Genomic DNA, 13,390 nt, shown 5'->3' with positions numbered 1-13,390 from the left:
TATTTTTTAGGAGACTTTTGTCATGGGTAAAAACAGTGTGAGGAAACATTTTAGTGTGCTACTCATAGATTAATTTTTTCCCTGTAGATTTGAATTTAAGCAGAGTAATACTGCACATAATTTATAAAATTCTCTGTATCTGTAGTGTGCTATAGGGAACAACACAAGATTGCTGGCAAGACAAGAAGACGGGAAGAAGATGCTCAGGCTGACATAAAATTTTCTGTATTCTTCAAACATGGGCTTCAGCTTTCTTCTATTCGTATGGGATTTGAGGGTTGGTTGTATGGGTACCAATGGTCCTTCAAATCTCTTAGTGAGATTTATAGCTGTTTGTGCATGTAGTCTCGATCTCTTGACAATGTGTATAAGATTTTTGTGGAAGCTTTACATACATCCTAATTTATTCTATTGTCCTAGTTTTTTCACTTCTTAAAATTACTGTTATTATTTTATATTTTAAAGGTCTGAAATACTGTTTCCCATTTTTTCCCCTATTGTATGGAGATTAAGTAGACTGTCTTAGTTTCAGGTCAGATAGCATGTCACCGGGACAGCAAAATGACTGTAAGCATTCACCCCCCATGCATGAAATCCCAACCTGCAGCATTTCTGTCTCTCACCTTGAAAAGACGATTTACTGAGATCTTTGTAGATGGGCTTTAAAGCTGGGCATAATCCAGTGGTGAATGAAATGCAGAGCCATACAAATCAGTGACATTTAACCCCACCACACGTCAGTCCAGGTGGTGAGAGAAATTGGTAAGAACTGTTTCCAGCCCATTTTCCTGGTTAGTGCTCCTAATCACACACCTCCTGTGTTATTTCTGTGCAGGTGCACACACTTGTGCAAACACACTTTATTCTGTATTCAAATTTTCTAGTTCAGGTAAACTTTTAAAGCACTTGAATTTCATTTCACACTCCTCTTAAAAACAGTTGTTATTTCTGGAGAGAGAGAGTAGTCACCTTTCCCTTTGCCTTTCATCCTTTCTCCTCTTATTTGTATGAAGAAATTCTATCACTCAGTTGTGACATTTCAGTAATGGATGCTACACCCATTTTAACCGAAAGCATATTCTTCTGAAATAAAACCTAGATATATTTACTTGTCAACAGATACGCTCTATAACTTTCATAAAAGAGGACTGAATGATAAAAATAGTAAAATATGTGAAGCGTTTAGGTGTTTCTGAAATCTATCCTTAAAAAGAGCAAGAGCCAGCAATCCCTTGTGCCAACCTCTTTTATCTCTTGCAAAGCTATTTCTCATTTACTGGTATGCTTAACAATTCCATTTCACAGTGTGCTTTAGATTCCCAACAACAGAAAAAAAATACTTAAAAAACAACTTGAAAATCCAAGACCAGGCATCTGTTTCTGCACAGTTCTAAACGAAGCCTTACCATTTCTTAACTAATGAGAATCTTTTCCATGTGAAATAAATCCTTAGTTCTTAGCAGCATTAGTAATGCTTAAAAAAAAAAAAAAAAGTCCTTAAAATGGTTCAGTTGCCAACTGCCTTTGACTGTCTCAATAAGACATTGAAACAGAACTTGTGCTCTAAATTAATAAGGCAAATCACAGCCACACAAAGCCCAGAATGACCAATCATTCTTCTGGTGTCCTCGCTATCTTTACTGAGGTCAAATAAATCATTTTCGAGCTGTTAAATCAATGATCATAAATTAGAGCTCTGTTTTTACAGCACCTTGTGGGAAATTCTCATGGTTAAATTAATCTAACAGCTGCAGCAATGAGCACCTCCCATAAGATCATGTCAAAAGTTCTCCCCCCATACACCACCTTTTTTAAAAAGGGGAAAAAGAACTGAATTATTTGTTTTTACCTAGCACACAAAATGGAATCCCTCTGTCTATCCCTGCTAATTCGTGTTTCAATTGTACCCAGCTGTTTAAATTGCACTGTGCAGAGATTGCCTTGATCCCCAGGTGCTGGTACTCCATCTGTGCTGTTCTGAGAGACTATTTACAGCCGAGGTTAGGCCAGTGATTGCAGGGATGGAAAACTCATTTCTCAGCCTGGCTTTTATTTACACTCTTATTAAAGATCCTTTCACTCATGTTGGAATGGCAGCTAGTGGCTGCAGTAAGCGCTTGGCATCGAGCCAAGCAGCGAAATTACCATGTCGATGAAAGATAGCCTGCTTCCATATTAACCTTTCACTGTTCCCCCTTTCCATCTATATTTGCATGAAGAAGAATGATTATTGAAAGAGATAGGGGGACAAAGGGATGAGAGAATCCTTGTCAACTAAGCTTTTCAAGGGATAAACCAATGATTTGTAACCAATTTTGAAAAATCTTTACTGCCTTAATAATTTCCTACTCCTTTCCCTTAGTTTCTGTTAGAGTTTATTTTCACATGAAGCAACAGAGCTGCTCATGCTCTGCTCACATCCTTCCCCCACTGCTACCCCTGTGAACATGACCCTGGGTATGTCTGCAATGTTGAGGTTTCTACTTCAGCCCCAATGCAGGTCACACAGAGCCACAGCAACACCCTCAAAGCATTTTTCTCCTACAAATATGCCTCCTGGAAATGAATCACCTCCTTGGGAGCAAGCAGCTCATTGCACAAAGCATGTTATGTTACTGGGGGGAGGGCAAGGGGAGAGTGTCTGGGGGAGGCTGGCAGGCAATCATCACACTATGGCCCTAGATGCATTTAAAGAAAAAAACCAATAACTGATTCTCCAGAAACCTCAGCACATTTGTTTTTAAGAGCAACACAATCCACCTCAGCTGTTGCAAGACAAGCAATATTGTTAAGTGCCAACTATAGCCCAGTACAAGAAGGAGGAGACCCCCAAAACCTCAAGTCTCTCTACCAAGTTCTATTTGTGAGGCAGCCCATGACCTGAAGTGCAGAAGCTGTGCTAGTTCTTGACTGCAGGTAAAATCATGCTTTTCTCTTTTTTGCCTGTTTCCAAAGCAGAAAGAGAGATGAGTTGTTCAATTTTCCATTTTCCTGAGTGGAGGAGCAGTGACTCTACTGAGAGGTTTACAAGCATTGGTGTTCATGCTCTTGAGCATTGTTTTGGGTGGTGTGCAAATAGAAGCATTCATTTCCTAGCTTAACTTGGAAAAGGAAAAGGAAAAGGAAAAGGGGAAAAAAAAAAAAAAAAGAAGGCTATATCCTGAGGGATTTATCCCTTTACTTAGGTGTTCAAGTCATCTGTTGTTTAGCCATTGCTTAACCTTGCAGATCCTCACGAAGTGTAGGCTCAACTCACCAGGAGCCTGCTGGTTGTCAGGGGCAGGTGCTTCACTGGCCCAAGTTGTGTGACAGCCACAGTCTGCTGCATTCCCAGTAGGTGTGGAGAGAGGCAGCTTTTCAGTACAAGGTAGCTGTGGAATCCTCCAAAGAACAAGCAAAATCAAGTTGTTCCCAGTTCAATTTTCAATACTCAGTTTTGTCTCCAATGAGTATGAGAAGATGCCTGGAGAAATGGGTGTCTTAATGCTGCATAAAGTTAGTTATTTTTTCCTATATGTACATATGTGTGTGTGTGTATGTGTATAACTACATATATCTAATTATATATGTTCAGTTTTTATATTCTACAAAAGCTTATTTATTAGAACTCAGTCTGTGCCATATAGCTAACCTCAGGACTCCAGGTTTGTTGGGTGCTTTTTCCCCATTTTCTAATTGACTGAGTACCCAAGTCCCCAGTTACCAGCTTTCCTAATGAAGCCAGCACCAGGAAAACCTTGCAGGAGCAGTAGCAGAAAAGAATGACTGGGAAATTTTATATAACAATGACTATTTTTCTTTTTTTTTTTTCCTTTTTTCTCTCTTTTTTTTGGCACTAAACAAACATTCCCTAAAACACCCTTCTTTAAAAAATGTAACCACAGTAGGATTTACCGTCTCAGCATTGTGTTTTATATTTTTCCCATTCACAGAATACTTATATGTCTGGACATGAAACTGAGATTGAGAGTTGTGTTTTGATTCTTGTCTGGTTCATTTAAACTGTTTCTATGCTGGTGCTCAAGCAGAGAAGGAGTAAGAATCGTGTTCCAGATCTTTTAACATATTCTAAATTCCCAGATGTAAAATTCAATTGCATGAGTGCTGGCAAAAAACAAGGTCTAAGAGAGGGCGCAAAGACCAGGAAAGTAAATTTATTTTTTTAACTGGGAGTATAGAGAACACAGTCCTCAGAAAATGAAGCATAAGAATTTTGTATTATGAGCTTGTTTGTGGAGTACCTTGATCTCAGCTAGATGAGATGCAGTTGACATTTGGCAGACAAAGCTCTAGGGAAAGCTGGCGGATGTTAAGAAATAAGACATTTGGTGCAATTAGCTGTGGTACCAACCCAGGAATGAAAGTAAACAGGCACAACATGGGGACAAGAGCATTTTTCAGAATTAAGGCCTAAACAGCTCATGGCTGCAGAAATCCCCTGCTCTTCGTACATTCCTTGGCAATTTCCTCTTTAAATAACTGGTTTGTCTGCTTCTAGATCCTGGATAACTGCAACTAGGTTTGGCTTCTCCCTGTTTCCTCTTGCCCATCCCAGTATGTGCTGTGATACTGCACTGTACCCTGAAACAGCTGCCTCAGCCCACATCTGCCACAAAGGGCTGCAGGATTAAAAATTAAACTAATACACATTTAAGAGATCTGGATGGGTAGAGTCAGTCTAAACTCTGAACAGACTGAAATGACTGTAGGGCTGTCAGCTGCTTTTACATCCTTGAGCTTTATTGAATATTCTACTGGGCAGAGAAATGGTCTCTAGGAACAATTTATGCCATTTCATAAGGTGACTGCCTAGTCATTTGTCTTCCACAGTAACTCTCATGGGAAAGCAGGATCTTTCCTTGCGGTTTTACTCATATCTTGCAGAATTTCCATATTCTTAAGTCTTACCCTTTTAAAGCAAAAATAGCAAAATTTCAGGTTTATTTGCTTAGTCCTCAGAAAGTTGTAGCAATTACAGAAATACACAATGACTATCGTATGAGAAGCTAAATGCTCTAACTGAGCTTGCTTGACAACCTTTGAATTTTCCAGACAGCTCTTAATTTGCCAAGGAAGAGTAGTTTTCCTGAAGAATAACTGAGCCAAAGAACTGGGGTAACAATTGTCCAAAAAGCTGAGCCTTCTAAAACCAACTTAAAGACCATTAAAGTTTCCCCTTTCAAACTGGAGAATTAAAATATTACAGGCATGTAAGTTTTAATTTAGAGGTAATGAGCAATGTTAGAATAATGAAGAAACCATTTCCCCTTCCATGAGTCTTCCCTTTAGGTACCAGCATTCCTGCATTGCTGGTGATGCTCTCGCTGTCAGCACCTGCAGGAAGCAAGTGGTGGGAGGAGATGGATGGCCAGGGACTCAGTGGCTCATCTCAAACAGCAGTCAACTACTCCAAAATATTTTAAATGTGAGAGGGACACAGTAAGCAGAGGAAAGGAAAGAAAAATACCACCCATAGCATAAATAAACCTAGAAGATGCTCTATTTGAGTCCAGTCTGTTGGGAAAGTCCTTGAATTACCACAGACAAGCAGAACACCCAACCAACAGGCTTGTAAATCCAGGGATGACTGAGAAGCTCATGGAAAACACCAGACCATTACTCTGGTTGTGTGCCATCTTGGCAGAGGAACACTATGAGGGATTGATTTCTGTTGCTTAAGGGAATAAATACTTGTGGTCAAGATGAGGGATACTTTGACTCTCTAGAGGCTGAGAAATTATGCACTAAAACACATAAGAAAAGAATGTAATTCTAATATTGGGTGGCCTCAAATTCATGAAGGTTCAGAGATCTTATCTATCTACACATCTAAATAATCAGTCTTAAATTATTTCTTCTGCTGCAGCTACCTCCCTCTCCCATTAACATTTTGTGACAGTGTCGTGGACTATTGCTACATCTTCAAATTTATGATTAATTATTCTCAAATTATTAAGAGTCTCCAAAATAATGGGTCTTCATCTACCTGTAGACACATTTTGTCTACCTTCATCAAACTTTTTTGTAACAATCTCACCCTCAAAGCACCATTTCCCCTGAAATTATTTTAACATCCCCAAAAAGTTATGGCATCCTTCGTTTTGCAAAGTGGAGGATTTTTTTTAAAAAAAAAAACCTTCATCCTTCCTCCTAACAAGAACAGGATGTGAAAAAACCTTGATTGATATAAACCTTCCTGAAAAGCATGAGAGAAATTCTGAAATCAGTAAAAGCCACTGTGTAAAAGCATAAAGAAGTCAACTTTCTGTGAAAGTACATTGCTCTACCAGGATACATTAAGAAGACAAAATTTCAGGCCATGGTTTTACAGAAACTACAAAATACATTAAATTACTGGGATTGTTCCCTTATGTCACTTTAGTTAACTGGGCACATTCAGTAGGATACATGAATGGATTATTTGGCAAAGCACTGACTTACTGCCTATATAATTACAGACACTGATGTCCAAATTTTAAGAGTTGTATGAATCACCTAAAAAAAATTAAAATAAGAAGCCTTACTTGATCTACAAGCTTACAGAATTTATGGCAGAGGAAATGCAAAAGGATGATGTAGAATAAGGTTCTTTAGGTTCAGTTGGTGTGCAAGAGTTCCCTGTCACTGCATGCTACCAGCATTTATTATTCAGCTGACACCAGCAAGCCAGGCAAAGCTGTGCTGAAGTTTTATTTGCACAGCAATTTTAAACTTGACACTGAGGTCGGACTGCAGTAATAAACTGTAGGACTTAAGGGAAGAGTGGTGAAGCAAGAGTGAAAGTAAGTAACACATTGCCTCTCTCTGCACTCTCCACTGTGCTCAGTGGATATAACGGGCACCTGCAGCACTTTAAAAACCACAGTAGCACTAGAACAGATGTTTTCAGTGCTCTTCTAATAAGCACGAGGTGAAATAGGAAGCAGGAGAACCACTTGTGCTACAATGCAATATTTCAAAATATAATGAGTAGATACATGCCCAGCTCTCATTCTCTTGCTGGCAACCCAGGTGGGCATTGCCTGTGGCTGTGCTGGTACAGGGCAAGGCCTGTGTCAGTTCCTGCATTTTCAGTTCCTGCAAAAGCACCTTTGGTTACTAAGTAACTGTGAGAGCTTGCTTCAGTGTAAGCCATGAATTCACCCTTACTCGAACATAAACTCAGAGCAGAGTTTAAGATAGTGATTCCTAAGGAACAGAGGATGAGGGAAAACTTACTCCAACTATGTTGTCATTTCCAAAATTACATCCAATGCCTCAGAGAGCTGGTACTGGATCACTTTGCACAGCTCTTCACTGAGTCAGAACATGGCAACTGGCAGTGTGAGTGATGAATCGTGATCTGATGGCAGCACAAAGCTGTCACAGCTACCTTACAGCTGAACTCTTCCAGATTAACCCATCCACTAATGCACCTCAAAGGAATTTACTTCACTAACCCAAGAGTCAGACCTTTTGTCAGTGAATCATCAGTTCCCTTGTAAAGCAGTGTGCTACTTGTCCACATTGCACAATTAGTAATACACATAAAAAGACTCAGAGAATGTTCATGACAAAGGCAGAATAAAAATGACTATACATCTAAATGGATTATATAATATATAATTTAAAATTTTATTTTAAAACTTTGCACATACACTTCTTCAGTATCCTCCTCTTTTGTTCATTGCACTGAAAAGTTTCAAAAACACAAAATATATCCCTTTACTAAACATTTTTTGTTCTTAGGTTACAAAAAGATTAACATTTCACAGTCACAAAGCAGAAGTACATTGGTCCAAGACATCTTCCTCCAGCAGGTCCTCCTTTCTTCGGGACATGTAAACCCTAGACAGTTGTACAGATCTCAAGATATTAAGATGAACTGCCCATTGAAGGAAAGATAAATGTGGCAGGTATTAAAAAAAATCAAAGTTAGACACCTATGAAAGAACACCAACAGCAAGGGATTAAAAAAAAAGAAAACAGAATGAGCATGGAGGTGGAGAAGGGCATCCTCCTTCAAGTACATCACAGGTAGAAATACAGCAGCACAGTTACAGCATCATTTAGTCACTCTCTCTATGAAAGCCACATCACCGAGTCTTCATCTAGGACACATGGAGGAAAACTACTTACATACCTAAAATGTCTGGGAGGAACAATAGTTTCACACAGTTTGCCATTCATGTTTGATAGAAAAATGCTAAAAGTATTAGTACATAAAATGTAAAATAAAAGGAAAACACCAAGGCTGGAAGAAACACAGCAAATTTGCTCGAAGCATGTAGTGTTCTTTAAAAACCTAGCAGAAGTTCAGAGCCAAAATCTGCCCAAACATCAAGAGCAGTTTTTCAGAAACATCCTGGAGGGACAGAGTTGACAGTACCTCACAAAACCTCTTGTCATATTTAAACATAGAAGTAACTGCAAATAGAAATCCACTATTAACAGCAGATTATGACCACTTCTCATTTAGTCTGTTAGCCCTGTTGTTTCTTAGAATTTATTTAAAATTCTCCAGTGTGAGGCCACTGAACAGCAGCCCTCTCAGACAATACACTTTTGTGTTCATGAAGGAAGCAGTATTGTCTTAATGCACCAAAAGATGGTTGTGTGATACATAATCTGGTATAAATTAAATTTCTAACCACCTTCTTCATAAAATTAGAGAAAGAAAACTTTAGGCTGTAGTGCAAGAGAAAAATATCTGAAATGGCTGTTCTACTTTCTGCAACAGTATTTTTGGGAGAATGGTAAAAATTTATTGTTTTCTAGAAATGGGACTGGACTAGGCAGCAGAAGATAGTGCTACACTGCAGCTAACTGGAACTCCTTTACTGGCACCTTTCTCTGCCATTATCCAAGGAAGGACAAGAATTTGCCCAACTTTCTAAGCAGTGCCTATGCACAGGCCAGGCAGAGCATGTGTGCAGTAGCAGTTTTGGATACCAATGGAACTTGACTGGCAAAAAGCCAGAGCACCGCTGGCCTCAGGCAGTAACTAAGATGACATACCAGGGATCTAAAATTTGGACTTGGTGCCTAACTTGCTCCAGTTTGAGGACACAAGCTGTCTGCTCCTAACTTAGGAGCTTCACTGAGCACTAGAGCAGCTGCAAGTCTGAACATGGCAGTACCCATTCTGCATCTGAAAAATGGCATTGCGCACCAGGTATCCTCTCTGCCATCAGTGTTTTCTAATGCTGTGCAATGCAAAGTAATTCAGCCTTTGAAGGGAATTGAAAGTGCTTTTAATTATTCTTGCTTCTCACATACTTCCCCAATAAATGACTCTTGCCTGCTGTTTCTGTGAGCCTTAGGTGTATATATGTATTAATACTATGCCTTGAAGCAGAGCATGACCCCAGCTCAGGTATGCAAGAACCTTCTACTGAAAGCAGGTAAAAGTGAAAGCCCAAGTACAATGCATGGATCAGAGATGTGCCAGACACTCCAGGGAGGCAAGCACCTAAATATGTAACAGATACTTTGCAAAAAAGCAAAACAAAAAGCATCACAGCATAATTTCAGTCACATACATCTGAGTATAAAACCTTTTACTAAAGTTCTCAGAATTCATTAATTGATACTAATTGTTGATACCGTATTTCTGCCCTTTCTGGGAGAGGGGCTGACAATGAATGTAACTCAGCCTGGGCCCAGTTGCTGCAGAGAAGCTCCTGACTGATGGCAATGCCTCAGATGAACAACAAACACTGTGCAGGCTGATTCACCAGCCCACCAGATCATGCTCTGAGAAGTCACCTGCCAGTTTGCTCCCACCAAGTCATGCAGTCTGCTAACCCATCTCTTCAGGGGTACATTTAAACGAACCCCTGAATGAGAAGGTGCCTTTTCCATTGCCATTGAAATTTCACTTTCAAGTTTTGGCAAATGCTACACTGGAAATCTATTTCCACCACATTGCACTCAGTGGTTTTATAGCAACCGGTATGTGCGTTGACACCGTGTTACCAAATGAAGACCAACAGTGCATGAGCACTGAAATACCTGACCTGGGCTTGTAGCTGGTACCAGCAAGCACCAGTGTCTTTGCTGTTCAGATGATTTCACCAGCACTAATTTCTTCGTTAAAGAGGATCTGAATTGCTAGAGGACTACACAACTGCATTTGTGAAGAGACAGCAGGAGTTACACAGAGCATGAAAAGCATGTTTACAAGTTTATTAGGCCAGAAAAAAGTGCAAGAGAAGATCTCTTGCTTAAACTTTAAAACATATGAGGGGCCATGTGAAAAATATTCTAGACTCCAAGCCTCTCTTTTCACCCAAATGCACACAGAAAAAGAGGTAAAGAGAAAAAAAAATCAGGAAAGAAATAATGAAAACACATAATCAGATATGCCATTGATTTATACTGAAGCTCTAGACTATAAAACATCCACGTTCTGTACAGCTTTATCACATGAGGCACTGGGGAACTTGTGGAACAGTTTTCAGGCCAGAATCATGCAGTTTGCTGCAATGCTTGAGCTGTTCCACTCTCTACATTTCCTGCTTTCATCCTGAAACTCTTCTGGGTCTAGAGATTTGGAGCAAGAGTAGTTTAAATCCACCAAATTGTACTTCCAGATGCAGTCAAATACAGCATTTGGGCAGCTGCACTGCACTCAGGCTGCGCTGTGTTGACAAAGCACATCATAAATTACAGAACTGGCAAGCTCTGGGCCACACCTGTTCAGGAGAAAGCCTGCAAAGGGGACAGCATCTCTTTCTCTTTTGGAAAGGACACAACATTTGTGAGCTCCCTAGTCAGTGCCCTACAGTGATGTCAGCTCCCTGTCTTTTTTCTTATCTAAGAAGTACAAACCAGATGAACAGCTCCACACCAATGTGGTCTGGGCACAAATCAGGTGGAAGTTGGCTCCCCAGCCAATATACCTGCCTGCATGCTAGAACTTTCTGATTTTGTTTTCTCTTCAATTCCTGCCAATGAAGTAAGAGAGCTGCCTGTGTGGACTAGGCAGCCAGGTTACACTGCAGACTTGCTCACTTGTTTCTCTCCTGGTTTTCATATCAAAAATGTTTTACACAAATTTTCTTGATTTAAATTATCACTGCTAAGAAAAGAGCCGAAGCAAGCCAAGGGCTTGTATCTATCACAGTCATCTTGTGATCCTTGTGTACAATTCTCAGTGCCAAGAGGACAGAAAGTTTTAAGCTGTCCCCTTCTGATCACCGCAGTCAAGCAGGCGAAGGTATACTGAATAATAAATGAGGCAGGAAGAACTGAAACACCTTTGAAATAGATCACTATCTGTGTATCCAAATTGCTAATGAGAACAATACCACTACTTCAAGTAGAAGTTCAACTGAAAACACACTCAGGAGCCCAAACAAATTTACTAAATCTCAACTGATGGAAAAATTTCATGGTCAGGGATCCTTTCAACAGGATAAAGCAGGCAGAACCATCCAATTAATGTAAATATCTGATCCCAAAGAAACCATGGCCTCCAGGTAAACATCACATAAAGCTGAGTTTGCATGCTCTGTATAATCATGGTATACACACAACAAGAAATCTTGACAAGTAACTCCTTATCCCAGAATAAATTCTGCCATACAGGACTGTGACCTATTTCTCTTGGTAAACTTTGCAGGTGACTGTTTTTAGCTGCAGTAAACAGGCATAGTTACGCTGAAACCAATTTCAGTTTTCCTACTAAAACACAGGAGGTATAGTCTACTGAAGAAGAGACAGGAGAGGAAAATGGGGCTCAAAGGATTACACAAATTTGAAGTTGTCCATAGATAAGTAATGAATACAACTTTCTGAAAGAAAACTCTTGAGTCTCATATATGTATATCTATATGCTTAAATGAGATGTGACCCAAGTCCCCTTCTGAATATTTGGGGGTAGATTTCAGGAGCCTCCTTGGCGTCTGATATCCACTTCTACTTTCACAACTGAAATGGCTCTTCTAAGCTACATGGTAAACTGAGAAAAAAAATTAATTCCCCACCCCATCTAGAGGGATGACAGAATTCATAATATGCTAGCAGCATTTAAATCCCATTCCTGTTAAGCACCAAAACCATTTCTGTAGGGAAACTGGAATCTTAAGGGTTATCTTTAATCATATACAGTATATGTGCAGAACCCTACCTTTTGGGCAGAAAAATACTCCTCCAGCATTAGTTTTGACTAGATTATATCAATTGGAAGTGTCCTGGTCAGACCACCAAAAACCTATTGTCTCTTACAGGCCCTTCCCAAAAAGATCCCCATCCTATAACAACTCTTGGTGCTCCTCTCATGACTGTTTGTTCCCATGGATCAAAGGGATGACGTAGACAGAGATGTCGTCTCCAGAGCCCAGCCTGTCGTTGGATATCCGCCAGCCCCGGTCCTTCAGCACTCCCCTGGCTCGCATCACCAGGTCCTGCGCCGCCAGTGTGTACCTGTGGAAAAGACACAGCACAGCCAGGGAGGGTTGTCTCCATGAGCAAAGTGGGTTTGCACAGCCTGCTGCCTGCCAGATTTTATGTTGTGACCTACCAAGACATGCTTCCCAGTGTTTTAGAAGCAGGCAGGAGAAACACAAATTATGGCATATGCACAAAGCAACTCCTTCCAGTTCAGTAACAGTTCCTGAATAAGAATGTAAAGCTATTTGACAGGCTCCACTTGATCAAAAGTCACTGGCCATTCTAAGTGCCTGGCTTCACCAAAATATTAAACACACTTGTCTTAACAAATTTGCTTTCTAGTAGTCTGAAAAATTAAGGACCCCAATAACACTACTTGTTGAAAACTACACACTTGTTCACTGACACACCTGAAGTGCTCAACTAAACATGCCTCAACTATTTCAGAAATGAACTGTAACAAAGAAAGTAATTTGATAGCAAGTAAAAGACCATAAAAATAAAATCCAAATTTCACTTAAAGACTAACTTGTCTTGGTCTGTTTTCTGGACCAAAGGAATGACTTCTAAATCTTTTATTCTGAAACTAGAAAAGGAAACTTACAGTTAATATGATCAAATTAACAGAGTCCCACAGTTCTTTCACATTTATGAGTTCAGTGAAAACTGCATGAATGTAAGTGGTCAAGTGCTTAATTTAGTGAAATACCAAGTCTCACATTGCTCCAGCCTGTGCTGGGCTGAGTGGCATTGGATTTATGTGAGTTATTTTTCTGTCCTGAAAAACTACCACATGCTACTTGGGGGCAGAAGGGTATCAGAGTCCAAAAGGTGCATAGACAGTGCTCTGTCATGTTCTCCCTTACTGCTTTATCTGCTGTTACTACATCAACACATCTGTGTACTCATTTATAAGTTTCCTCTGAAAGCAATCTCATTATGGGCGAACAGTGACTGTCATGTGTTTTACTTCATCAGCCCAACACCCGGCCAAGAGGTTTTGAATTTGATCGGG

At 39.9% G+C, this 13,390-nt stretch overlaps 2 protein-coding genes across 9 annotated transcripts in view; one reads left to right on the top strand and one right to left on the bottom strand.

Annotated features, from left to right (window-relative positions):
• Window positions 1–13,390, top strand: part of MON2 (MON2 homolog, regulator of endosome-to-Golgi trafficking) — a 105,614-nt gene that overhangs the window by 90,012 nt on the left and 2,212 nt on the right. Inside the window, exon 36 of one of the 4 annotated variants that reach the window (XM_053942731.1) lies at window positions 12,213–12,294. The exons of the other annotated variants lie outside the window; for them this stretch is intronic. Within the exon in view, the coding sequence (XP_053798706.1) occupies window positions 12,213–12,242 (30 nt within the window). The 3' untranslated portion in view covers window positions 12,243–12,294. Of the gene's footprint in view, window positions 1–12,212; window positions 12,295–13,390 lie in introns of those variants that run through there. 4 annotated transcript variants of the gene reach the window in all.
• Window positions 7,587–13,390, bottom strand: part of PPM1H (protein phosphatase, Mg2+/Mn2+ dependent 1H) — a 133,517-nt gene continuing 127,713 nt past the window's right edge. For 4 of the 5 annotated variants that reach the window (XM_053942738.1, XM_053942743.1, XM_053942740.1 and 1 more), the window contains one exon: window positions 12,182–12,408. In XM_053942738.1, coding sequence (XP_053798713.1) covers window positions 12,261–12,408 — 148 coding nt within the window. In that variant the 3' untranslated portion in view covers window positions 12,182–12,260. Of the gene's footprint in view, window positions 12,409–13,390 lie in introns of all 5 variants that reach the window. The other variant, XM_053942739.1, reaches the window with a different exon arrangement.

Source organism: Vidua chalybeata, chromosome 5 (assembly GCF_026979565.1).
Source record: "Vidua chalybeata isolate OUT-0048 chromosome 5, bVidCha1 merged haplotype, whole genome shotgun sequence".
Taxonomy (NCBI): domain Eukaryota; kingdom Metazoa; phylum Chordata; class Aves; order Passeriformes; family Viduidae; genus Vidua; species Vidua chalybeata.
Note: the sequence above shows the minus strand (reverse complement) of the source record. Positions and strands in the feature narration are given on the sequence as shown.